Consider the following 27966-nt stretch of genomic DNA (forward strand, 5'->3'; position numbering starts at 1 on the left):
GCACCAGGAATCAGTCTTTTGTCTCCTTTTTAATTTTTTTTTTGGTAGGGGAGGGGTTGGAAATGTTTTGTTTTGAGGCAGGGGTTTTCCTATGTTACATATCTGGGATTGAGTTCCTCGCTGCAAGTAAACCTCCTCACAACCTCTTTGCTGAGTGCTAGGACTGTAGCTGTGCTAACACACCTAACAAATGCATTTGGGTTTTGGAGATAGGGTCTCATGTAGCCCAGGCTGGACTCAGTATGTACAAGGTTGCCTTTGTTATAGATCCTCTTGCCTCCACCTCCCAAGTTCTAGAATTACAGTTATTTGCTACCAAGCCTAGCTCCAACAAATACATTTTTTCCAAAGAGGAAAAATTTTGGGGGGGCTAGGCAGTGGTGGTACACTTTTAATCCCAGCACTCAGGAGGCCGATGTGGGTGGATCTCTGTGAGTTTTGCTCAGTTTTACTGAGCAAGTTCCAGAACAGCCGGGGCTGCATGGAGAAACCTTGTCCCCAAAAATTAAAAACAACTATAAAAAAAGAGTTATTTTTGACTCCCGGTTTTAGATTCTTTCAGTTGATGATGGTAGAGGAGTCATAGTGTCAGGAGCAGGAGATTTGGTTATATGTACATACAGGAGACAGGAAGCACAGATGGAATACAAGGGCACGTACAAGCTTCAAAGGCCCACCCCTAGTTATGTAGTTACACACTTCCACCAGCTAGAACCCACCTAAAAGCTTCACAGCCTTCAAAATAGTGTCACAAGACCAACTCATAATATATATTTTTTCATATAGGATCTTAATACGGTTGTCCAACTGGCCTTGAATTCAAGGTAATCAATGTTCTTGCCTCAGACTCAATAACATTAAGATTATATGTATGAACTAATCTGCCCATCTGTTGTTAACTTTTTTTTAAAGATTTATTTATTATTATACATAAGTATACTGTAGCTGTCTTCAGACACACCAGAAGAAGGTGTCAGATCTCATTACGGGTGGTTGTGAGCCGCCATGTGGTTGCTGGGATTTGAACTCTAGACCTTCAGTAGAGCAGTCAATGCTCTTACCCACTGAGCCATCTTGCCAGTCCCTGTTGACTATTTTTTTTTTTAATTTTGTTTTTTTCGAGACAGGGTTTTTCTGTGTAGCCCTGGCTGTCCTGGCACTCAGTTTGTAGACCAGGCTGGCCTCGAACTCAGAAATCTGCCTGCCTCTGCCTCCCGAGTGCTGGGATTAAAGGCGTGCGCCACCACACCTGGCTGACTTTTTTTTTTCTTAAATGAAGTTCTTGTACAGATTTGTTTTTTCTTGAGCAGTGGAGGTTTTTTTTTTAAGATTTTATTTTATGTATGTATGTGTGTGTGTGTGTGTGTATCCTGACTTGTGTGTAGGTACCCACAGAGGCCAGAAGAAGGAATTGGATCCCCAAAAGCTGCAGTTACAGGTAACTGTGAACTGCCTGCTGTGGAGGTTAGGAACTGAGCTGGGGTCCTTGGCCAAAGCAGTAAGTAGAAATTTTCTTTCAACTATTATTTTTATTTTATGTATGGAAGTGTTTTGCTTGCATGTATGTGCAACATGTATATGCCTGGTGCCCAGAGGTCAGAAGAGGATGACAGATTCCCTGAAATTAGATTTATGGGCAATTGGTTATAAGCTACCATAATGGGTGCTGAGAACTGAACCTAGGTCCTCTGCAAGAGCAGTCAGTGCTCTTAACTAAGCCAGCTCTCCAGCCTCATAACAAGTACATTTTTAAGGCAGAAAAAAATAGATAATAATATTGCAGTGGTCACTATTTATTTATTTATTTATTTATTTATTTATTTATTTATTTATTTATATTTGTTTCAAGACAGGGTTTCTCTGTTTAGCCCTGGATGTCCTGGAAGTCACTAAGTAAACCAGGCAGGCCTTGAACTCACAGACAACACTTGCCACTGTCCCAAGTGCTAGGATTACAGGTATGTGCCACCACTGCTTGATACCCCCACCTATTTTCACCTTCAAAATTGAGCTTGGGATTTTGAGCAAGAGCCTTTTCTCTAGGGCTTCATCTCATGATGTCTGGTCTTGCTTAACTTCACCAGTCTCACCACCTCGCCTCCCTCAATGACGGAGGGAATCCCATGCATATTAGAAATAGCTATAGCTCATAGGTCCTTGCTACTTAGATATAACTCTCTAGGTGTGCACTGCCAGAATTACCTAGGAGTTTTGTTAAGAATGTATTGTCTCGACGGGCAGTGGTGGCACATGCCTTTAATCCCAGCACTTGGGAGGCAGAGGCAGGTGGATTTCTGAGTTCGAGGCCAGCCTGGTCTACAAAGTGAGTTCCAGGACAGCCAGGGCTACACAGAGAAACTCTGTCTCAAAAAACAAAATAAAACAAAACCAAAAAAAACTGTACTGTCTCAGCCAGGCAGTGGTGGCACACACCTTTAATCCCAGCACTCAGGAGGCAAAGACAAGTGGATATCTAGAGGGCGCTGCAGAGTGACTTCCAGGATGGCCAGAGCTACATAGAGAAGCCCCGTCTCCAACAAACAAACAAACAGAACCCCAAAACAACAGCACCACAAAGACTGTATCATCTCTAGCCATACGCAGACTTGCTGAATCAGAAGCTTCATTTAACAAGATCATCAATATTTTTCATGTTCTTCAAAGTTCCAGGCCACTTTGGGGCTATTTGAAACAAAGGACTAGGGCTGGAGAGATGGCTCAGTGGGTAAGAGCACCCGACTGCTCTTATGAAGGTCCAGAGTTCAAATCCCAGCAACCACATGGTGGCTCACAACCATCCGTAACGAGATCTGACTCCCTCTTCTGGTGTGTCTGAAGACAGCTACAATGTACTTACATATAATAAATAAATAAATCTTAAAAAAAAAAGACACTAATTAAGAAACAAAGGACTAGAGGCTGGAGAGATGGAGTGCTCCTCCAGAGGACCTGAGTTCCTCGCACCCGTGGCAGGCAGCTTGCAGCTGCATGGACCTCCAGGTTCAGAGGATGTGAACCCTTTTTAGCCTCTGTGTATGGCAGCTGCACAGCTCTGTGTGTGCGTGTGTGTGCATATATATACACACATAAATAATAAAAATAAGTCTTTAAACACAGTGAAAAGGCTCTGGCTGACATGTGAGCAACAACAGAAGGAGGGAGGCCAGTTAAGCTACTGAAATAATCAGACGGGGTGGGTGAGATCCTGTACACAGTCTCCTAATGGGAGGGATGGGAGAGAAAGAAGAGTCAAGGAAGATGCCACAGGTTCAGCCATCAACTCAGATGAAAGACTTGAAGTGGGTAGGATGTGGGAGGGAGAATCAAACATTCAATTCCAGGACTGGGGAGACCGCTCAGCGGTAGAGCACCTGCTTAGCATGTGAAGTTCCTAAGTTCAGCCTCCAGAACTGCAGGCACAAAATCAGCTTTAAAAAGGGTAAGTGAAATTTTCATTGAATATCAAGATAGGCTAGAGATTTAGAAATCACAAGGTTGAAGTGACATTAATGCATCTTATTGATTGGGTTAGGGTTAGGCACACTATGTCACCTAAGCTGGCTATAGACATTTTTTTTACAAATGGGTTTTTTGTTATATTTTATTATTTTATGTGTATAAGTGTTTTGTCTGCATGTATGTTTATGTACTGTACATGTGCTTGAAACCAAAGAGGGTGTCAGATTCCCTTGGACTGGAGTTACAGATGGTTGTGAGCTGCCCTGTGGATGCTGGGAATCTAACCCAGGTCCACTGCAAGAGCAGCCAATGCTCTTAACTACTGAGCTAGCTTTGGATTTTATTTTTAAATTGTGTGTGTGTGTGTGTGTGTGTGTGTATGGTGTGCTTGTGAATGCCATGGAAGCCAGAAGCCAGAGGCCTTGGATCCTGTGGAGCTGGAGTTAACAGGTAGTTATGAGCCATGTGCCATGGGTACTGGGAACCAAACACAGCCACAGCAGTAAGTGTTTGTAACTGCTGAACCACTTCTCCAATCCTGCCATTACCTCTTAGGGTCGAGTGATACTCAGCCTTCTGTGTGTTGAGTAAAGTGTGCCCTGCTGTGCCCAGATAGGGGTTTTGTTTGTTTCTGTAATGTAGCGCTTGCTGTTGCCTGGGCTAGTCTGTGAATTCTAATGATCCTTCCATTTCAACTTCCTGAGTAAGTGGGACTATGGGCGTACATCTGCTTCACCAACTCTGGGTGCTGTTTAAAGTCATAGGACTGGATAAAATAACCAAGGTAATTACAGAGACGGGGACTGGGTGTTGGGACATTCCAACATGAAGGTGTTAGTGTGTGAGGCAGACACATCAGTACACGCTGCCAAGGGATGGTGAGGGAGGCACAAGGCATATCGGGAGAGCATGCTCTAGAAACCAGACACAAAGTGTTGTGGAGAGCAGAGTAATCAACATGGTAAGTGCCACAGCCGGGTCAGTACGCTGACGACAGAAACATGTCTATTTGGTTTCATGTGCTAGATATACAGCTCACTGGTAAAGTAACTGCCTCACATATGCAAGGCCTTGGGTTCAACCCTCAACCTAACAAACAGCTTGAACTTGTTAGAGCCAGCATGGTGGTGTACAACCCTGGCAAGGCTGAGACAAGAGCATCAGGATTATAGGGCCATCCTTAGCTATCGAGGTAAAGATCAGAACCTGCCTTCATAAAACCTGAAATTTTGCCATGGGGGTCAGGGGAGGGAGGAAGGAATCAAGGATGCCCATGATTGGAAATGTCACCATTGCCGAATCTTAACCAAAGGGACCAGGAAGCAAAAAAAAAAAAAAAAAAGAGCTTACGGCAGGTTTGCTTTTGTTGAACTTGATGGTGAATAAGGCATTGGCACTGACTCGTGCCATGGGTCTCACAGCCGTGGGGGCACTCCAGCGCACCCGGTAGATATAGTGGTAGGAATGAATTAAGTCTTTCTTCTCTATAAAATCAGCATAATACACCCAGCGGTTTTGAAACTCCCATGTCTGTTTCATAGGAAAAAAAAAAAAGAGAGGGGATGGGGGAGGGGAGGAGAAAGCTTACTGAGAAAGAAAATCAGGCTCAGTTCAACAAAGGCACTACATAACAGGGTTACGAATTCAGAACTCTTGACAGTTTTTTGTTTTGATTCAAACTAGAACCCACCTCCTCTTATCCTCCACAGTAGAGGAGAGATGGAATAACTCAGCAATGCAAAACTCACTTGAGATGCGCTTTAACTGTGGTGGAGGCAGGGGGCAAGGGTTAAGGTATGCACGGACATCTGACACTTTTCCACATTCTCACTTGGGAGGCCAGTGTGTGGCTAAACTGGAGGATAATTCGTGATGAAATAGGTGTTCTGCTTACCCTATCCCAGGACACCTAAGGGATGAGTAGAAGGTAATGGACCCAGTTTCAGCCACCTATAAGGTTGGGCTTCCTTCATTTGTTGTAATATGTGGTTTATAAAACAAGAGCCAAGCTCTGGGGAGATTTCTCAGTGAAGGCACCTGTTATGCAGGCCTGACAACTCAAACGGCCAGGATCCATGTGAAAGGTAGAAGGAGATCCGAACTAACTCCATGAGGTTGTCTTCTGACCTATTTACATGTACACTGGTCTGTGCACATGTACGTGATACCTCCCTACACACACTCACACAATAATAGTGTATAAAAGGAAAATAAGACCAGAGAGAAATAAGTCAGGCAATTGGGTTATCCAAAAGGGTGGCTTACAACCATCTGTAATGGGATCCAACGATGCCCTCTTCTGGCAGGCAGGTGTATATGCAGCAGAGCGCTCATAAATGAATTAAATAAAATTACATAGAAAATCAAATAAAATAAGCAAATCAAAAAGTGGTGGAAGTTGGACAGATCTAAGGAAGAGCAAAAGGTAACCTTTGACTTCCACCTAGGCATACACATATATACACAGTCTGCACAGACATCCTGTTCATTCGCTCCTTCTGCCCTTCCCAGTTCACAGACATTGCATTCATCTTCGTTCGTGTGTGTCCTTTCCTGCTGTGGCTCACATCTCCCCACTGCTCTCTGATCCTGGTACCACTACTTCATTGTAGCTTGTATTGGTGCTCACCAGACCCTAGGCAGAAGGCTCCTATCTGTACCCCATTGCCCTCAACCCCACTTCTCCAGACTGCCCTGTATTTTGAAATCAGGGTTACTTTCTTCAAGCCTAGCCTCAAACCTACCATCGCAACTCTGAAGCCTTCAGCAGCCCATGGAATGCCAAAGAAAGTGACAATGTCTCACTGTGTCATTTAGGATTTTCCACAGTCTAGAGTAAAAAGCGGACGATTTTTTTTCCTTCATGTGTACATGTGTGTGGTGTATGTTGCATGTGTATATGCATTTTTATGGGAACATATGTATGCTTGGGGGGGCTGAATTAAATATCTGGAATCTTCCTCAATCACTCTTCCACCTTATTTTTGAGGCAGGGTCTTACAAGGATTCATTCAGTCCCTGGCCAGTTGGGTCTTGAGATTCACTGTCTCTGTCTTCTAAAGCTGTAATTACAGGTAGATGGCTACCCAGCATTTATGTGGGCTCTGGCCACTTGCCTGTGTATATGCTTTAAACCCTGACCCATCTCTCCATCCCATTGCATTGTGGGGGTGGGAAGGCACAGGATATTCTGTAGCTCAGACTGGCCTTGAACTCACTATACAGCTAAGAATGACTTTAAATTTGTAAACTACCTCCCTCTCCCTCCCAAGAGTTGGTATGACAGGTGTGCTCCAACACATCTTGCTTACACAGTGATGAAGAACAAACTCGAGGCTTTGTATGTTCAAGACACTCTACCAACTCTGCTACATCCCAGGCCCAAATAAGGTAAGAGCTTTCACCTTTGTGTCATACTTTTCTCACCAAACTAGAACTACTCACTGTCCCCCAACATCTACTTGTTCATTATAGATCCAAGGTAGAATGGCTTTGTTTGTTTGTTTTTGAGATGTGCTGGGATGGGGTATCATTATGTTGATTGGCCTACTCTTGAAATCCTGGACTCAGCAACTGTCCTGCTTCAGCCTCCTGAGTGTCTGCAACTATGAGCAATTACAGTGTGCCACACAAGAGCCTGGCACTTTTTTGGATGGTCCAGTGACAGAGATGAGAAGTGGGACAAAGGAATTGGTTCCAAGTTTTTCAGGTCCGTGTTTAAAAACAGGAAAGCAAATGTCTGGTCTTTTGCCTCAGCTTATTTCAAACTCATATCCAATTGGCCGTTTCAGTTAGAAGAGAGAAACGGTGCTCAGTTAGTTGAGATTGGGGACTGTGTCTTCTCCCACCATCTCTATAATCGCTCCCTTTTTCTGTTTTAAGACAGGGCCTTATTATATATAGCCTAAACTTAACTCCAACTTGCTATGTAGTCAAAGATGACTTTGAATTTCTAACACTCCTCGACCTCCAAAGTGCTGGGAATAAAGGCATGCCTTGTTTGTGCAGAGTGGGGGTAAACCCAGGACTTAGTACATGTGTGGCAAGCTCTCTACCACCTGAGCTATATTTCCAGACACTTTTTGTTTTTGAAATAGGGTGTCATGTAGCTCAGGGTGACCTTGAGCTCCCAATTTTCCTGCCTCTACCACCCAAGTGATGAGAATGAGAGGCATCCGCCCTGTTGCTCAGTGCATTATTTCTTGTCAAGAAGCCTGGCAGTCAACTCCTTGTGTGCGCATTTCCTCCCCTGGCCTCAGTTACTCAGATTTGTTTCCAGTGGGAATGTTAGTCAAGAAAAGATTCTGTAGCACGACAATAGTTCCTAGAGAACGTCCTACCAAGCCACACACTTTTCGGATGAAGACAGTGGGGCCTCAGGTCTGGACAGATAGCCAGGGGCTTCTAGGCAGAAAGCTCAGTGTTGTCCACTCCCACCAGATGCCTCCGTTCTCAGAGTTTCTTCCTCTCTGCTTGCTTGTACCGTACTTTATCTTCTATGTGAACTAAGGTAAACTCCAGACATTCAGTTCAGCTATTTCTATTTTATGAATGTATGGGCAATGAAATTTTATGTCACTCCAGTGAGTGCCTTATGTTTTGTATTTTCTTTATCTATAACACACCTTCACATACTCACTGATATGGTACTAGTCTGCCATGGATGGCTTAGCCCATTCTATATTATTGGACACTCAAAATCAGCAGGCACCTGAAAGTACATGCACAAAACTGTTAGCCATGGCAGGCGACCTTTAGAGGAGTAGAACTGTATTGTGACAGCTGGAGCGGTGGCCCAAGCTTGTCATCCTAGCACATGGGAAGCTGAGTCGAGAAATAGGAATTCAACTCACCCACAACTGCACAGCAAGTTCAAGGCCAGCCTGCTTCAAAAGCCCAAAAGAAAGTAGGTGGGAGAGGGGGATAAATGTCTCATGTGGGGGAAAGAGTGGAGAGAGAAGAGAGCGAATGAACCTATTCATGTGCCCAACAAGGACTTATTGAGCATCTACTATGCTAGAAGCCTAGAGCAAAACTGACCAGAATGCTCTGCTCTCCAGGACCATATGATCTGGTGATGGAAGAATGACAGGGAATAAATCAGTATTCTGCAGTGTCTTAGGTAGCGCTCCTGACTGAGACTCCTGAGACAGGAGGGAATGAAGGGGAGAAGGCTCTAAGTCTAGATGATGTGGTGAGGAAAGGCCTCAAAGAGCAGGTGGCATTTCACAAAGACCTAGAGGTAAAGCATAGATCTCGGGGTAGAGGGAGGGGTAAACACCCAGGTCCTGGTGCTGGGCCATGCCTGGCATCTGGGAAACAGCAAGGAGGCAGCCATGGCAGGGGGAGAAAGTGAGAGGGCAAACGTTCTATGATGGAAACAGCAGGGCACTCAGCATCCCCTTGGACTTTGCAGGCCTCTGGCAGGGCTCGCTTTGCCATTTATCAAAACAGCTGTCCCTTTGGCAAGAGAAACATTTGCCCCTTCCCCTGGCCCATTCTGCTTCGTGTCAGGAGCCCTGAATGCAGTGTGTGTGTGCGTGTGTGTGGTTGCTCAGCCTGAAAAGAAACTCACACTAGAGCAGGATGTTCAATAGCCACTCACAACTCATTCCCGGGTGCTCAAGAAGCCCTCCCTACCGGAAACACTGCGTGGTACCTAGTGAGGTAAAGAGAGTGGGTGACTCTTCGCTGCTTTCTCGCGGGGCCACCTGACCACGGTGGCCAGGGCCTAGGAAATTGTCCTTGGGACTGTAGGCTCAGGATTTTACTTTCACTTTCAACTAATCTCTCTTCAGAGAAAGTATAGTGAGTAGGAATTTCAAGTCATTCTTCATCTACCTACAATGCAAAGCAATCATGGTTATACTGCCCAGAAGCCACCTAAAAGGCTCAGAGCCAGACACAGGTCGCAGGTAGGGTAGGATTGATGGGCTTGCATGTCATTATTACCATCTGGGCAATATATTCCAAAGTTACAGCAAAAAAATCTATTGATCTCAGCGGTGGCGAAAGTGGGTCAGTAATAGTAAACATGTAAGCATGCTTAGTGCAAGTCTCCAACACTATAAAGACATTTGACCCTCCTGCAGCCTCTGTTAGCCTAAACATACTAACTAATATTGTTGGAGGAAAGCTGTTTTAGGGAGGCTTCTCTCTCCTGAAGCCAGCAGGCCCCCATTGAGACTTTTATGGAAATAGCAATTTCCTTGGGCAGTGTACGATTAAGATGATGCAAATGCATGGCAGTATGGCTGCAGTTTTCTCTTTCAAAGATTTTCCCACCTTGGGGTTGGAGCGATGATGGTTCGGTGGTTAAGAATGCTAACTGGCTGGGGAGGTAGTGCACCCTTTTAACCCTAGCATTCAAGAGGCAGGGACAGATGGATCTCTGTGTGTCTGGGGCTAGCCTAATCTACATAGCAAATTCCAAGCTAGCTTCAGTTACATAGGAGACCTTGTTTCTCAAAAAATTAAAATAGGACTGGAGAAATGGCTAAGAACACTGGCTATCCTGGTTCAATTTCCAAAATCTGCTTGGCAACTCAGTCACATGTAACATTCAGGGCATCTGACATCCTTTTCCAGTCTTCACAGGCAAAACACACACACACACACACACACACACACACACACACACACACGATGCACACACACATGATGCACACACACATGATGCACACACACACACATACAGAGGGGGGGATACTCATACATATAAAATAAATATTTTTTAAAAGAAAAGGATATTACCTTAAGGGTGTAAAATGCTTTTAAAAATAAAACAAGTAAGCAAAACTTTCCTATCTTGGTTATGAAATTTACAAGAAAATTATGTTTACTTATTTTAATTGTCTATAATGCTATCCCTTTGGTTTTTATGACCTTAAACTTATGATCAGTGGAGGACCTTTTATATTGTTGCTCATACCCTTGGGTACCAAAGTGGAGTGAGCAAAGTTACTTACTGAAACAAACTTTTCAATTTGTTTTCGCCCCTTTTCTGGTGTGAATTCCCCGTGAGTGAGCCACTTGATGTTCTTGATGGGGTTTCTGGCTTCTGGAAACAAGGCATGAGTTAATGAGTTGTCTGATAGTGTGGTGCTATGGTAATGAGACAATGGCTTTGCTTTTACCATTCTGAAGCCTACCTTCCACCATCTCAACAGCAGCAGCCATTACGCCGTCCACTACAGTCCGAGCGACTTCACTCGCCCCGTCTTTTTTCTTTACAACTACAGGCTTTTTCTCTTTTACCTCTGGCACAATTTTCTTCTCTTTTACGTCTTTCACATGAGCCTTCTGCTTGATCTCTGATCCAACCTTCTTTACTTTTATCTCTGGTGCGAATGACGATGCCTTGATTTCCTTTAACTCGGGCACACGTAGTGGCACTTCCTTCTTCCCCTTCACCTCTGACACCGGGATCTTCTGTTTTACTTCTGGCACAACTGGTGCAACTGGCACAGCTGGTGCAACTGGCACAGCTGGCGCAACGGGCAGAGCAGGTGCAACTGGTGCAACTGGCGCAACGGGCAGAGCAGGTGCGACTGGTGCAACTGGAGCAGCAGGCACAACTGGTGCAGCAGGCGCAACGGGCGCAGCAGGCACAACTGGCACAGCAGGTGCAACAGGCGCAACTGGCGTAACAGGTGCAGCAGGTACAGCACGCACAACTGATGTAACAGGTGCAGCAGGCGCAACAGGCTTTGCAGGCGCAACAGGCACAACAGGCTTTGCAGGCGCAACAGGCGCAACAGGCTTTGCAGGCGCAACAGGCGCAACAGGCTTTGCAGGCGCAACAGGCTTTGCAGGTGCAGCATGCTCAGTATGCGCAACAGGCGGAGCATGCGGAACATGCGCAACTGACCCAATTGGTGTAGTAGGTAAAACAGCCACCTTCTCTTTTGGGTCTAACAGCTGCACTCTCTTCTCTTTTACTTCAGGCACTACTACTGGCACCTTTTCCTTTGTGTCTATTGATGCAATTCTGTTTTCTTTTGTGTCGGTCACAATCCTCTTGTCTTTTACTTCTGTCACAAATGTCACCGTCCTCTTGTCTTTCTCTATCGCTGGTTTCTTGGCTTTGGGGTCTGAGATCGTCACAGTCTTCTTTTCTTTTGGCTCCGTCTCACTCTTTTTATCCTTTGGCTCTGCAATGGTGGTCACCGTTTTCTTCTCTTTCTGATCTGTCACAGGGATCTTTGGGTCCTCCACAGACTTACTGTCTTTTGGCTCTGTAACATGCTTGGGCTCTGGAGCCTCCGGTTTCTTTGTCTTGGCTGTGCTAGTGTTTTCCACAATCTTCGCCTTCTGGTTTGGGAACTTTTTTTTGTTACTCATTTTTATTTTGCCTGTAGTAAAAAAAAAAAAAAAAAAAAAAAAAAAAAAAAAAAAATCTCAAGAATTTACTCTATGCGTGCAGGGTTACAGATCACAAACATTCTTACATTAGGTACACACTCTCCTTTTTAAAGAATGTTTTTAGTTATTTATGTGTATGGATATTTTGCTTGCATGCATATCTGTGCACTAAGTGTATTCCTGGTGCCTGCAGAGGTTAGACGAAAGCACCGGATCCTCTGTAACAAGAGATACAGAGTTTTGTGCCACCATGTGGAGCGCTGGAAATCCAACTGTGGTTTCCTATGAGAGCAACAGGGCAAAAAACAAAACAAAACAACAAAACCAAAACAAACCAAAAAAGAACAACACTGAGTCATCTCTCCAACCTCTATACTTTGTCTCCTGGAAGATCAAAATCCTCAGGCAACGCTTGCTGCTTCTTGAGGAGAGACTGGGGAGGAAGGGTGGGAGGGAGAACTTGCTGTTGACCCATTTTATCTGCTTGCTGAGGTGGATCTTTCCTGAAAACCAAGGCTTTTCCATTCTTCAAACTGTGAAGATTAAAGTCAAAATGTAGAAGAGGAATCCCTAGCTTCTTTGAACAGGAACTCCAAATACTGACTCACAAAGAGCCTCAGCCCATGCTTGGAGCAACTAAGTGTGCCTGTGACTATTGGTGAGATTTGAGATTCTATTTTTAATTATATGTATGCAGGGTTCTTTGTGCATGTGGATACAGGTGACTGGAGATGCCAAAAGAAGGCTTCAGGTTGCCCTGGAATTGTGGTTATAGGTGGGTGGTTTAAGCCACCTCAGATGAGTGCTAGGAACCAAACTTAGAAGAACATTACATGACCTTGGTTTTTTTGTTTTTTGTTTTTGTTGTTTTGTTTTATTTTCCCTATGTAGTCCTGACTGTCCTAGAACTCACACTGTAGACCAGGCTGGCCTTGAACTCAGAGATCCACCCCTGTCTATCTCCTGAGTGCTCCCGGCACATGACTTTTTTTTTTTAAAGTAGTGAATTGAGGGAATGAAAGAATATTCCAGTAGTAGATCGCTTACCTAGCCTTGAGAAGCCTTGGATTCCATATCTAGCAATGCACACGCAACATGCATGTGCACACACACGCACATGAATGAGTCAAGAGGCATGGCAGCAGATCGGTGTGTTTCTATCTTGACTTTTCTCGGTATATAATTCTATTATTTCAAAGAAACTATTACTCTTACCATTTCTTTTCCGGAATATGTGTATCTCTTATGTTTATTAGCTTTGGTTAACACATGCAAGCCAAGGTGATGAACATTCTCCTATGTATCTGATTCAGTGGGTACTGCTTTCTGCTTTTGCACCATTTAGGATGATGCTTGCTCATGATCTGAGACCTAAAGCTGGGAATAGTGGCAAACCCCTGTGATTTTTAGCATTTGGGAGGCTGAGGTAGAAGGATTGCTACAAGTTCAAGGTCAGCCTGGGCTAGGTAGTGGATGTTAGGCTGATTAAGGGCTGTATACCAAGACAGTGCCACCCCAAACCAAACCAAACAAACAAACACCTCAAAACCAACCAACCAAAAAAACCAAAACAAAATCAAACCCCCAATATATGGATAAACCAGGTGTGGAACTGTAGGCACATCTGTAATTCTACCTGGGAGCGAAAGGCAAGGGACCAAAAGTTCAACATTAGCCTTAGCTACATAGCAGATCTGAGGCCATCCTGAGCTATATAAGACCCTGGAGAGAGAGAGAGAGAGAGAGAGAGAGAGAGAGAGAGAGAGAGAGAGAGAGAGAGACACACAGAGAGACACACAGAGAGACAGAGACAGAGAACATTTCAGCTGTGCATGGTGATGCGGCATATGCCTGTCCCAGTATTTGAAAGGCTGAGGCAGGAGAAGAAAATTGTGAGTTGGAGGCCAGCTTAAGCTACATAGTGACACCTTATCTTAACAAAGAAGTAAATGGGCCAGGTGGTGGTGGCACACACCTTTAATCCCAGCACTTGGGAGGTAGAGGCAGGTGGATCTCTGGGAGTTCCAGGTTAGCCAGGACTACACAAAGAAACCTGGTCTTGAAAAAAAATAGAGCTGGAGAGATGGTTTAGTGGTTAAGAGCACAAACTGCTCTTTCAGAGAACTAGGGTTTGATTCCCATCATCCATCTGGAAGCTCACATGTGGTGCACAAATTTACACACAGGCAAAGTACTCATACACATAAAATAAGAATAAACAACTCTTTTGTTTAAAAAAGGAAAATTTTTGTTCCTGTTTGAAGACTTTTTTTGTTTGTTTGTTTCGTTTTGTTTTTTGAGTCAGGGTTTCTCTGTGTAGCCCTGGCTGTCCTGGAACTCACTCTGTAGACCAGGATGGCCTTGAACTCAGAGATCTGCATGCCTCTGCCTCCCAAGTGCTGGGATTAAAGGCGTGCACCACCACTGCCTGGCTGAAAACTTTTTTAAAAGTCATAAATGCAGCTCAAGTTTTCCAAATACCTTCAGCATCTACTGATAATGTGAACATTGGCTCTCTCAGGATTATGGGCCGGGGGTCTATCAAAATAACAGGGGTGTGTCCATCAGGCATTTTTCCCCCTTATATGTGTTTCCCCCTTGAGTTTTGGACTCACTTTCCTTGCTTCACTTCCCTTCCCTCACTCAGAACTGTTCACTTCTGAGAAATCATTTCTAGCAGGCAAATTTCTTTCTTTCTTTCTTTCTTTCTTTCTTTCTTTCTTTCTTTCTTTCTTTCTTTCTTTCTTTCTTTCTTTCTTTCTTTCTTTCTCTCTTTCTTTCTTTCTTTCTTTCTTTCTTTCTTTCTTTCTTTCTTTCTACCAGGTCTCATTGTGTGTAGCTTTGGCTGACCTGGAGCTCTCTGTGTAGACCAGGATGGCCTTAATCTCACGAAAAAAGCCATCTGCCTGCATGATTAAAGGTGTACAAGGCCGTGCCCAGCCTTCTTGCTAGCAAATCTTTAAATGGTAGGAGGGAATGGTAGAAGATGCCTTTCCAAACTGAGAAAGTTATTTATTTATTATAAATAAAGTTTCCAGTTTGGGACTATTTAATGTGCTATGTTTCATTTAACCACCATGACCCTATGAATGAAATGGACACTGGCTATTTTCCACATCCACTCTCCTCTGTCACTACATAGCTAACAGGAGACGCCCACATGAAATGGCTCTCTAGTGCCCTCTAGTGTCCTTGAGAGGCCATACACTAGTAAGTGCATGCTGACAGATTTGTGAGAGGGAAACTGTATTCCGGGACGCCTGTGACTGGATGCCTACAGAAGTTTCCAGTTTCTCAGGGCTACTGTCTTCTACAACTTTTCAGTCTGGTTTCCCCCAACTCTCACTAGCCCAAATAACTACAAATCTCAGCAAGCTGAAGTTTCATTTGCCTCTCTCTCCTGTGGCCACATCTTTATATTTCCATGACCAACTATCTTAATTTTTAGTATGATAACTTGAAAACCATGTTTATTTCATTTTATGTATGCGTCTATGTGCCTTACGTGAGTGTACGTAAGTGTAGGTAAAGGTACTGTGCTTGTGCAGGTGACTTTGGTAACTGAAAGAAGGCATTGGATCCCCTGGACCTGGAGTTACAGGCAGTTGTGAGCCAGCTGATATAGGTGCTAGGAAAAGAAAGAAATGCAAAACAATATAAATTAAGTAAGAGACTTCCAGCCTGCCATGGTGGGGTACACCTTTAATCTCAGTTTCCAGGATGCAGAGGCAGGCAGTTTTAGTGAGTTCAGGTAAGGCTGGTCTACAGAGCTAGTTGCTGCAGAAAGAAATGCTGTCTTGAAAAGCAAGCAAGCAAGCAAGCAAGCAAGCAAGCAAACAAAGAAACAAAAAAGAGGCTTCCAGAGACCTTTCCTCACCGTCAGATAGATCAGAATGTGTTCCTATCTGCAAGCCTCATCTTAAAGTCATAGTTTTTCCATGTATCTCTTGAACTGGGGAGACTCAGCATGTGTGTGGGGTCAAAGAGGTGACTTGCAGAAGACGTTTCTCTCCTTTCACCATGTGAATTCTGGGGACCACCACTTTTATCCACTGAGCCATCTCATTCTCCCTGTAAGACCCTTTCATGAAAAGCAACCCTGTTTCCTTTTCTAACATCTTTTGTCCCAAGGGTACGGTAGACACTGCACAAGGCAACTAAGTTTCCCGTGACCATCAATCAAACAAAATCTGTATACTCTTTAAGCATTCCTGTAATAATTATAGATTAAATGCTCATTTAGGTCTTATTATTTTCATTGTCCACTCAGTTCCCTTTCACCTCAGTTTCCTCTTCTGCAGCTGGCGGAAAACAGGACTATCTGCTAAAAGAAAGTCATTTCAGGCTACATAGCAACTTTGAAACCAGCAACTTTGGCTCACATAGACCCCTCTCTCCAAAGCAACAACAAACCAGAAAGGGAGGAGGAACTGAGGAAGGAAGGAAGGGAAGGAGGGAGGGAGGGAGGGAGGGAGAGAGGAAGGAAGAGAGGGAGGGAGGGAGGGAGGAAGGAAGGAAAGGAGGGAGGGAGGGACTTATCTTCATCCATCAATGGATGCATATCATTCATAGGTATCTCTCCCATTAGCTTCTTTGGGGTCTGGATGATTAATAGAACCACTTCAAGCCCCCTTTCAGGCCTCCCCCTTAGCAAAGAAACCCCAATACCTAAAGATTATTCTTTGAAGCAGTAGCAGAGGAGGCCTTAGCAGTCTCTCAGCAGTGCTGCCCCAAGGTTCCTAAAGAGAATGTTTACAAGTGCTGCCACAGCAACGATGGCAGTTTCAACAATGGGGAGCCATGGGCCTCTGTCAATAAGAGAAAGGAATTTGAGAGGAGAGAGAATGCTGAGTCCTACATGCTATTCGACCTCAGCATCAGAGCTAAACTGTACAAAGCAAGCCTAGCTTCTTCCCAGGAGGCGATGCAGGCCCAGCTGTGCCGGGAGGACTGGTGAGGTGACCTTCTTCAGCCAAAAAGCATTTGAGCATTTGCATGCTGTACAAGTCACTGCATCGAGCTGTCTCCACCTTGCAATAGTGTCCTAAGGTAACTATTACTGTTTCATATTATGTTTGCATGAAGTGAGACACAGAGGGTACCCTGGGAATTGCCAGGAGCTCAAACCCAGAAGTATCTGCCATCACTGCCTACAGTCTGACATTTTCATGTCATCATTCTGAGGTTAGGACTTTATGTGCTGGAGGAGGAGAGAGGGGGAGCAGTGAGTATCTGAGCAGACTCAGAGACAGTTGACTTAGCACTTTTCTTTCTCCATTTCTTGTCTACAAAATACAGATGAGCATGGCTTTAGACAAAGTCTTTTTATAGAGCCTGTGCTGGCCTCAAACATGACGTCCCCATGCCTCAGCCTCCTGAGTGCACCACCATGCCAAACTTAGAACATGTTTCCTCCCTCCCTCCCTCCCTCCCTCCCTCCCTCCCTCCCTCCCTCCCTCCCTCCCTCCCTCCGTCCCTCCCTCCCTCCCTCTGTCCCTCCCTCCCTCCCTCTGTCCCTCCCTCCCTTCTACTCTCTCTTTCCCTCTCCCACCCCCTCTTTTGACAGAAACCTGTTATAGCTCTCTCCTAAGAGGCTCTGTCAGTGCCTGACAAATACAGAAGTGGATGCTCACAGTCATCTATAGGATGGAACACAGGGTCCCCAATGAAGGAGCTAGAGAAAGGACCCAAGGAGCTGAAAGGGTTTGCAGCCCCATAGGAGCAACAATATGAACTAACCAGTACCCCCAGAGCTCCCTGGGACTAAACCACCAATCAAATAAAACACATGGAGGGACCCATAGCTCTAGCTGCATATGTAGCAGAGGATGGCCGTGTTGGACATCAATGGGAGGAGAGGCCCTTGGTCCTGTGAAGATTCTATGCTCCAGTATAGGGGATTGCCAGGGCCAGAAGCAGGAGTGGGTGGGTGGGTGAGCAGGGGGAGTGGGGGGAGGGGATAGGGGGTATTCAGAGGGGAAACCAGGAAAGAGGATAACATTTGAAATGTAAATAATGAAAATATCTAATAAAAATTTATCTACAACAATTAAGCATATTTAAATCTTATAAATTATAAATTTTAATGAGAATTATTATGAACTAAACTTTGTAAATTACTATAATGATTTTTAAAACTCAGGAACAAAATATACTTTGTTTTTTTTATTTCAATAGTTGCCTTGAGATTAATGTTTTATTTTTAAAATGAGTGGTTAGATTTTATTAAATAAAAAATAAAGTATTTCATAGTTTTTCTTTCAAAAAAAAATACCCAGGGTATTAGGCTGAACCTGAACTTACTATGTAGTGGAGGTTGGCCTTGAACTTCCGATCCTTCTTATGCTATGGCTTTACCTATGTGCATCATTACACCAGGGCTTCATGATGCTAGGCAAGAATGCTGACAACCGAGTTGCATCCTTAGGCCTGAATAGGTTGTTTGTTTCAGGGGGTTTGTTGTTGTTTGGTTGTTGCTGTTGTGGTTGTGGTTGGGTTTTGTTCTGCTTGTTTGTTTTTGAGACAGGTTCTCACTATGTTAGCTGTGCCTGGCCTGGGACTTGCTACATAGATGAGGATAGCCTCAAACTCACTGATATCCGCCTGCCTTTGCCTCCAAAGAGTTGGTGTGTGTGTGTTTAAATGGGAATTAAGCCCAATTATTCATATGAAGATTAAGAGTAGTAGTGCCAAATATATCATAAACTTTCTATATAACAGTTAATAATATTCCTAGTATTGTTATCAATAATACTGGTATATTTAAAAGGTTTATTCATTTTATTATTTTTTGTGTATAAGTATTTTGCCTGAGTGTATGTGTGTGTATCACATATATGCTTTGCATCAATGGATGCCAGAAGAATATGCTGGAACCTCTGGTTCTGGAGTTACAGACTATTGTGAGTTACCATGTGTGTGTGCTAGGAACTGAACCTGGGTCTTCTGCAAGAGCAATCAACATTCTTATCTGCTGAGCCATCTCTCCAACCCTGATAGTAGAGATAGTTTTAACATTTTCTATTTACTGTGTATTTTTAAATGTATGAGTGCTCATGTGTGCTTTCATGCAAAACACCATCCAACACAACTGACTTGCATGTATGCCTGCATGCCAGAAGAGGGCATTGGATCCCATTACGGATGGTTGTGATCCAATCATATGGTTGCTGGGAATTGAACTTAGGACCTCTGGAAGAACAGCCAGTGCTCTTAACCGCTGAGCCATCTCTCCAGCCCCGGGAGTGATATTTTCAATGGTTTGTATTTAAATGGCTAGTGAAATGAAAAGTGGATGACTCTATATCAGGACTTAGTCATTTTAGTCCAGAAAAACCTCCCAGGCTCTGACTCCATGCCCTGAACCATGCTATCGTGTGGAGTGGCTGCTTACAATGACACGGATGATCTGCATCAGAGCAAAGAAGAAAACTGCTCTCTCAGGTGCCATTTTTCCCCTCAGGAGAGATGCTGAGCTCACTGGACGGCACCACACACATCCAAGGTTCCATACACTGAAATCCTGCTGCTGAAATGAAGTCCCAGATAGGTGAGCTGCTGGGGTGCGGGGGGTGTGGAGGCAGTATGGCAAGGCAGGAAGATCTCACTACATGGTGGGTTCCATCCCAGCACCAGAATAAAAGATTTTAATGCTCTAGTAACTTTAGAGCTGGGTGGGGTGATGGTGCTCACCTAGAATCCCAGCCCCTGGAAGCAGAAGCAGAAGGATTGCCACAAATTAGCAGAAGTGCAGGCCCTAGGACAGTGGGTGATATCCATGGGGAGGACCTGATGCGGACTGAATGAGCTATCTCCCATATACCATATTTTTGGGTATTTGATTACTTGGTCCCCAGTTGGTGACACTGTTTGGGTGTTACTGATGAGGAGGTGTGTCTGAAAGATGGAAACTCAAGGATTCTTTGGGAAGTCAGTTGTGTTGGATGGTGTTTTGCTGGGGCAAACATGTGAAAGAATGCTTCACTGAAGCAGACCCAGGAGAAAGGATGTTCTGCTAAAGCAAGCACATGAAAGCACACATGAGGAGGGAGTCTTTGCTAACAACACACATGTATTGGTCTGCCTTACATTGCATAGTTGAGCTGCATTTGTAAGGGACTCCGTAGAGGGAAATGTACCAAAAAAAAAACCAAAACCAAAACCAAAAACAAAAACAAAAACCAAAAAACTTCTGGTGGTGTGCTGTGGCTTCTTGCCACTTCCAAGGACTTGGGCTGATGGGGAGAGAGATGTTAGCTTAGGCAAGGCATGTGCTGAAGCAGGGCACGTGGAGGACACATGATGTTTGGAGGGTATAAAAAGACTCGAACAGAAACAGGCTGAGCTAGCCTTGCTTATAGAGCTAGCTGTGCAATGCTTGTTCGTCTAGTGTCCTCACTGATCTTCACTCTGCTGGGAGAAGCATAGCAAAGAACTTTTCCTGGGATTCCAGTTGGCCTTTGTCCCTCCTGCTGACTCCTGCTGATTTGGCTGAGGCCTGACTGTTTCTGCTAGGTCATACCACTACTGCTGCTATCCTCATACTACTGAATTAGACTGCTGGTGTATCCCTGAAGTGTTTGGGAGTGGATTGAGCTGCCTCTGCTAACCTGTGAACTGACCTGCCAATTTCCAGACAACACAAATGGGAGTTGCTCCGAAGAACCTTTCTAAACAGGTCCACTTTCTCCCCCCACCCCGTATCCTTTCTTTTCCACTACCTCTGGTGGGTCATGGGTAAAAAGGGAGGTTAAAGAATTTAAGAACCATCAGTTAAAATAGGCTTTGACAGGGCTGGAGAGATGTCTCAGCGGTTAAGAGCACTGACTGTTCTTCTGAAGGTCCTGAGTTCAAATCCCAGCAACCACATGGTGGCTTACAACCATCTGTAATGAGATCTGATGCCCTCTACTGGTGTATCTGAAGACAGCTACAGTGTACTTACATATAAATAATAAATAAATATTTTTAAAAATAGGCTTTGAAAAAATTAAAGTTACATGTGTCTTTGCTGGAGGAAGTATGTCATGTGAAGGCGGTGGGGTGGGGTGGGTGGTGGTTTGAGAGTTCAATTCCCAGCAACCACATGGTGGTTCATAGCCATTTATGATGAGATCTGGTGCCCTCTTCTGGCCTGAAGGCATACATGCAGGCAGAATGCTGTATACATAATAGATAGATAGATAGATAGATAGATAGATAGATAGATAGATAGATAGATAGATAGATAGATAGATAGATAGATAGATAGATAGATAGTTTGGGACCCAAACTCTGCCCCTTTGCAAGAGCAGTAAGCTCTCTTATTGTCAAGCCATCTTTCCAGCATCCAGGTAGTACATTCATGATTGTCAGAGAAAGACGTGCAGGGATCTGACAGGTAGTTCTTTCTTGACAAAATATGCCTTCATGAGCAGAACAACAAGAGATTTCCAGCAGACAAACAGGCCTTTTCTCTGTAGCAGGAAGGTTCATCTAGCTTCCAGGGTTCAGCAGATTAGAGACCTCTCATGCAAAACTGAGCACATTCTTCTCAGCTGGGCCAAGATTGGTGCCCATGCAGGTAAGTGTGAGGAGTGAAGGAGAGCAGAATGGGGGGTCAGCAGAGCAGAATGGGGTGTGAGCAAAGTAGAATGGTGGTGGTGTCAGCAGAGCAGAATGGGGGTGTCAGCAGAGAAAAATGGGGGTCAGTAGAGCAGAATGGGGGGTGTCAGCAGAGAAGAACGGGGGGTATCAGCAGAGCAGAATGGGGGGTGTCAGCAGAGTGGGGTGTCAGCAGAGGAAAATGGAAGGTCATCAGAGCAGAACAGGGGTGTCAGCAGAGAAGAACGGGGGGTATCAGTAGAGCAGAATGGGGGGTCAGCAGAGCAGAATGGGGGTCAGCAGAGCTGAATGGGGGGCATCAGAGCAGAATAGGGGGTGTCAGGATAGTAGAATGGGGGGCAGGAGAGCAGAATTGGTGGTCAGCAGAGCAGAATGGGGGTGTCAGCAGAGCAGAAGGGGGTCAACAGAGCAGGATGGGGCATCAGAGTAGGATAGGGGGTGTCAGCAGAGCAGAAGGGGGTGTCAGCAGAGAAATGGGGGTCAGTAGAGCAGAACGGGGGGTGTTAGCAGAGAAGAATGGGGGGTGTCAGCAGAGTGGGGTTCAGCAGAGGAAAATGGAAGGTCATCAGAGCAAAACGGGGGTGTCAGCAGAGAAGAACGGGGGGAATCAGTAGAGCAGAATGGGGGGTCAGCAGAGCAGAATGGGAGTGTCAGTAGAGCAGAATGGGAGTCAGCAGAGCTGAATGGGAGCATCAGCAGAATAGGGGGTGTCAGGATAGCAGAATGGGGGGCAGGAGAGCAGAATTGGTGGTCAGCAGAGCAGAATGGGGGTGTCAGCAGAGAAAAACGGGGGTCAGTAGAGCAGAACGGGGGGTGTCAGCAGAGAAGAATGGGGGGTGTCAGCAGAGTGGGGTTCAGCAGAGGAAAATGGAAGGTCATCAGAGCAAAACGGGGGTGTCAGCAGAGAAGAATGGAGGTATCAGCAGAGCAGAATGGGGGTGTCAGCAGAGCAGAATGGGGGTCAACAGAGCAGGATGGGGCATCAGAGTAGAATAGGGGGTGTCAGCAGAGCAGAAGGGGGTGTCAGCAGAGAAAATGGGGGTCAGTAGAGCAGAACAGGGGGTGTTAGCAGAGAAGAACGGGGGGTATCAGCAGAGCAGAATGGGGGGTGTCAGCAGAGGAAATGGAAGGTCATCAGAGCAGAACGGGGGTGTCATCAGAGAAGAATGGGGGTATCAGCAGAGCAGAATGGGGTGTCAGCAGAGCAGAATGAGGGTCAACAAAGCAGAATGGGGGTCAGCAGAGCTGAATGGGGGCATCAGAGCAGAATAGGGGGTGTCAGGATAGTAGAATGGGGGGCAGGAGAGCAGAATTGGTGGTCAGCAGAGCAGAATGGGGGTGTCAGCAGAGCAGAAGGGGGTCAACAGAGCAGGATGGGGGCATCAGAGTAGGATAGGGGGTGTCAGCAGAGCAGAAGGGGGGTTTCAGTAGAGCAGAGTGGGGATCAGGAGAGCAGAATGGGGTGTCAGCAGAGCAGAATGGGGGACATCAGAGGAGAATGGGGGCAGCAGAGCAGAATGGGGGCAGCAGAGCAGAATGGGGGTGTCAGCAGAGCAGAATGGGGTGTCAGCAGAGCGAATGGGGTGTCAGAGCAGAATAGGGTGTCAGCAGAGCAAAATAGGGGGTGTCAGCAGAGAATTGGTTGTCATTAGAGCAGAATGGGCTGCAGCAGAGCAGAAAGGGCGTGGCAGAGCAGAATGGGAGTCAGCAGATCTTAATGAGGGGCAGCAGAGCACAATGGGGGTTCAGCATAGCAGAATGGGGGGCATCAGAGGAGAATGGGGGCAGCAGAGCAGAATGGGCATGTCAGCAGAGCAGAATGGGGTGTCAGCAGAGCAAAATGGAAATGTCAGGAGAACAGAATGGGGGGGGGGTCAGCACAGCAAAATGGGGGGTTAGCAGAGCAGAATGGGGGAGTTAGTAAAGCAGAATGATGGTGTCAGAAAAGTAAAATAGGGGGTCAGCAGAGCAGTTGGGGTGCAGCACAGAAGAATTTGGGTGTCACCAGAGCAGAATGGGGGTATCAGGAGAACAGAATGGGGGTCAGTATAGCAGAATGGGGTCAGCAGAGCAGAATGGGGGTCAGCAGAGCAGAATGGGGGTCAGCAGAGCAGAATGGGGGTCAGCAGAGCAGAATGGGGGGGTCAGCAGAGCAGAATGGGGGTCAGCAGAGCAGAATGGGGGTCAGCAGAGCAGAATGGGGGTCAGCAGAGCAGAATGGGGGCCACCATAAGAGAATTTGGGTGACACCAGAGCAGAATGGGGTTGCCAGCAGAGTAGAATGTGGGTTCAGCAAACAGAATGGGGTGTCAGCAAAGCAGAATGGGGGGCATCAGAGCAGAATGTGCTGCAGGAGAGCAGAATGGGGGCTGCAGAGTAAAATGGGTGGTGCCAACAGAGCATAATGGGGGTCATTAGAGCAGAATGGGAGGCAGCAGAGCATAATGGGGGTTAGCAGTGCATAATGGGGGTCAGCAGAGCATATTGGGGGGTCAGCAGAGCAGAATGGGGGGCATCAGAGGAGAATTGGGGTCAGCAGAGCAGAATGGTGGATCAGCACAGCAGAATGGGGGGGGTGTCAGCAAAGCAGAATGTGGGTCAGCAGAGCAGAATGGGGGTTCGGCAGAGCAGAATGTGGGGTCATTATAGCAAAATGGGGGCAGCAGAGCAGAATGGGGTGTTAGCAGTACATAATGGGGGGTCAGCAGAGCAGAATGGCGGGTTAGCAGAGCAGAATGGGGGGTGTCAGAAAAGCAAAATGTGGGTCACCAGAGCAGAATGGGGGGGTCAGCAGAGCAGAATGTGGGATCTGCAGAGCCGAATAGGGGTCAGCGGAGCAGAATGTGGGATCTGCAGAGCCGAATAGGGGTCAGCGGAGCAGAATGTGGGATCTGCAGAGCCGAATAGGGGTCAGTGGAGCAGAATGTGGGTGGTTTTAGCAGAGTAGAATGGGGGTCACCAGAGCAGAATGAGGATGTCAGCAGAGCAGAATCCGAGTCAGGAAAGCAGAATGGGGTGTCAGCCAAGCAGAATGTGGGGTGTCATCAGAGCAGAATGGGGGAGTTAAAAGAGCAGAGTGGGGGCATCAGAGCAGAATAGGGGGGAAGCAGAGCTTATTGAAGGGCAGCAGAGCAGAGTGGGTTTTTAGCAGAGCAGAATGGGTGGTTAGCAGAGTAAAGTGGGGGGTGTCAGCAGAGCAGAATGGGGGGGTCAGCAGAGCAGAATGGGGGCATCAGAACAGAATATGGGGCAGCAGAGCAGAATGTGGGATCCACATAACAGAATGTGGGTGTCAGCTGAACAGAATAGGGGGTCAGCAGAGCTTAATGTAGGGCAGCAGAGCACAATGGGGGTCATCAAGCAGAATGAGGAGCATCAGAGTAGAAGGGGGGTCATTAGAACAGAATGGGGGGTTTGCAGAGCAGAATTGAGGTGTCAGCAGAGCAGAATGGGGGTGTCAGGAGAACAGAGTGGGGGTTAGCAGAGTCGAATGGGGTTCATTAGAACATAATGGGCTGTAGCAGAGCAGAATGGGGGTGGCAGGTCAGAATGGGGTCAGCAGAACATAATGGGGGTTTCAGTAGATCAGAATGTGGATCAGCAGAGTAGAATGGGGGCAGCAGAGCATAATGGGGCTCAGCTGAGCAGAATGGGGGTCAGCAGAACAGAATGGGGGTATCAGCAGAGAAGAATGGGGGTGTCAGCTATGAAGAATGGGGGGCAGCAGAGCAGAATGTGGGATGTCAGCAGAGCAGAATGGGAAGCAGCAACTAAAGGAACAAGAAGCATAGAGGAAGAGCTGGACACTGGAAGCTCAGCTCTCTTTCCATGCCTGGGAGGCCTCACATGCCCATTCATCCACCTGTCTCAGCTCCCCCTACCCCCTTCCAATGTCCCTCTTCCAATGTCCCCCTTCCTCTAGCAATCAAGGTCTCCAGCCTCCTCGGAATGTTGAGCCTCCACTCCTGGCCTTGACCGTGCAGGGAGCAGGACCCCCACTGGCTCATGGCTCAGTGCTGCCATCAGTAAATGCCAGTAATGTACTGGCATTTACCTATGAGAAGTTTGGGATGATATCCCTCAATTCCAAGAGATCCTTCCTCACTATTCTAAGGGAAGCTGCCTTTGCCTTATGGCAGGGCAGGCCAAGGTAAGTCTGTGTCCCATTGGATCCCAAGGAAACTTGTACATGGCCTGTGCTGCTTACCTGGACTCCCCAATGCTGGACAGAACTCCCATGAGGAGAGAAGGCTAGCACCTTGCTTGGTCCAAGTATGGGAAGTAGAGGGACTGTCTGTCAAGGGTACCATGCTTACCAGGAAGTATTGCTTTAGAGACACTTGTAGGTCCTTCTCTGATAGATGCTTGAACTGAGAAAAACCCCACAGACTGGCCCCATATTACTTTCCTTTCTGTCTATCAATATGATAAAACATTGACAAAAACTTTGGGGGGAAAGGGTTTTTTTTTTTTTTGCATTTCAAGTTCCAGTTCCCATCCTTTACAGAGCAAAGTCAGAGCAGGGGCAGAGGCAAGAACAGTCAAAGGCCAGCTTCGACATCCAGGGTAAACTGAGGCAAGGCGTAGAGTTGGCGATTGATCACTCAGCAGGTTTCTCTCTGAGGAAACAAAGCTTGATTCTCTGAGGCTGGTGAGAAACTCTCTGGGGCTGTGCTCTCTGGGGGCTGGTGGAAAGGGTGAGGGAACATGTACACACACACACACACACACACACACACATGCACACACACACACATACACACACACACACACACATACACACACACACACACACACACATACACATACACACACACATACACACACACACACACACACACACACACACACACACACACACACACACACAGCATATTTGGTGAATGAAACAAAGCTCCAAGCAACTTTATTTTTTCCTCTTAGCCTTTTCATACCACCTAAGACAAAAATTGTCTATGGAAGAAAAAAGATTAGCTCATAGCCACAAGTGACATATTCTATAGAAACAATCACCATAAGAACATATTCTTTAAGAGCAGACTAAAATCATTACACAAAAGGAAATCACAATAGGATTATTGCTTATGTATTCTTCTTTGAAACTTATACTTACCTAAACATCTTCCATCTATCTTTCTCTCATTGTAAACCAAAACAATAATTCTTTTGTCATTAACAAAGTTTAAGCAAGTCAGCCTATAGTAGCAAGTTTTTGCCTCTGTGTAGCTGATGACAATTTGTATTTATGAAGAAACAGATCATCATCTATCTTACATCTTATTTTTGAAGCCTTGTTCAGCTAAACTGGCTAATGTTCTATTCTCTGTTCTTCACTCAGAATTATTTACTCTTTACTCATAACCCCATCTTTCCATGGTGCACACTGATCCCTGTGGTCACAGCCACAGACCACAAGATCCAGGAACTCTGTGGTCACATCCACAGACCACAAGATCCAGGAACTCAAACCCAACCTAGAATGAATCTTTCTTTGATTATTAACTTGTTCCAAGCCTATTTTTTCTTCCAACTACAAATACATGTTCGTAACGCATGAAAGCTTACTGGACTCCTTTTCTAACCTATACAGCTGTAACTTTAAAGTTTTAAAAGCCTACGTCAAAAAAAATGCTGAAGCAGATACAGGAGAGAGGATGTTCTGCTAAAGTAAGCGCGTGAAGGGACACGTGATGAAGGATTCCTTGCTAACAACACGCATGTATTGGTCCACTTTACATTGTGTAGCTGAGCCGCTGATGTAGCAATGATGTAATGATGTCAGCTGAGACAGACTCACACGGAGTTTTGCTAAGTCAGACTCATGGGCTGAGGTAAGCGGTGGAGGACACATGATGTTTGGAGGGAGTATAAGTAGAACCCAATGGACAGTGATGGAGGCTGAGCTTGGCTTGATGATAGAGCTAGTTGTACAACGCTCGTTCTTGCATCTTCACATCTTCACTAATCTTGGCTTCTCTGAGAGAGGCACAGCCAAGAACTTCTGGTGTTCCCATTGGCTCAGGTCCCTCCTGCTGACTCCTGCTGACTCCGCTGAGGCCTGGCTGTTTCTGCTAGGTCTTGCCACCACTGCTGCTATCCTGACATTACTGAACTGGACTGCTGGTATATCCCCGAAGTGTATATGAGTGGATGGAGCTGCCACTGCTAACCTGTGAACATAACTGCCAATTTCCAGACAACACAATCCTTTCCTTTCCACTACCTCTGTTAGGTGGTGGGCTAAAAGGGGGATTAAAGCATTTAAGAACCATTATTAAAAGTAGACTTTGGGGGCTGGTGAGATGGCTCAGTGGGTAAGAGCACCCGACTGCTCTTCCAAAAGTCAGGAGTTCAAATCCCAGCAACCACATGGTGGCTCACAACCATCCGTAACAAGATCTGACTCCCTCTTGAGTGTCTGAAGACAGCTATAGTGTACTTACATATAATCAATAAATAAATCTTTAAAAAAAAAAAGAAAAAAAAAAAGTAGACTTTGGAAAAATTGAAGTTATACTATCACACCAGACTATAGGCAGT

At 45.8% G+C, this 27966-nt stretch overlaps 1 protein-coding gene and 1 long non-coding RNA gene across 3 annotated transcripts in view; one reads left to right on the top strand and one right to left on the bottom strand.

Moving 5' to 3' along the window:
• The window catches only part of Akap14 (A kinase (PRKA) anchor protein 14), an 18145-nt gene extending 1581 nt beyond the window's left edge, over positions 1–16564 (bottom strand). The window contains exons 1-4 of the mRNA NM_001033785.2: positions 16492–16564; positions 10611–11813; positions 10428–10519; positions 4810–4989 (exon numbers count right to left, since the gene is read on the bottom strand). Of these exons, the coding sequence (NP_001028957.1) occupies positions 4810–4989; positions 10428–10519; positions 10611–11802 (1464 nt within the window). The 5' untranslated portion in view covers positions 11803–11813; positions 16492–16564. The remainder of the gene's footprint in view (positions 1–4809; positions 4990–10427; positions 10520–10610; positions 11814–16491) is intronic.
• Positions 1912–20797, top strand: Gm39503. 2 transcript variants are annotated; one of them, XR_882286.2, is made up of 3 exons: positions 1912–6849; positions 19286–19372; positions 20338–20452. It is a non-coding gene; the product is annotated as a predicted gene, 39503 (long non-coding RNA). The 2 variants fall into 2 exon arrangements; XR_882287.2 differs by lacking the exon at positions 1912–6849 and adding an exon at positions 16363–16872 and having other exon boundaries at positions 20338–20797.
• Positions 20798–27966: the final 7169 nt, after the last annotated feature.

Source organism: Mus musculus, chromosome X (assembly GCF_000001635.26).
Source record: "Mus musculus strain C57BL/6J chromosome X, GRCm38.p6 C57BL/6J".
Classification (NCBI taxonomy): domain Eukaryota; kingdom Metazoa; phylum Chordata; class Mammalia; order Rodentia; family Muridae; genus Mus; species Mus musculus.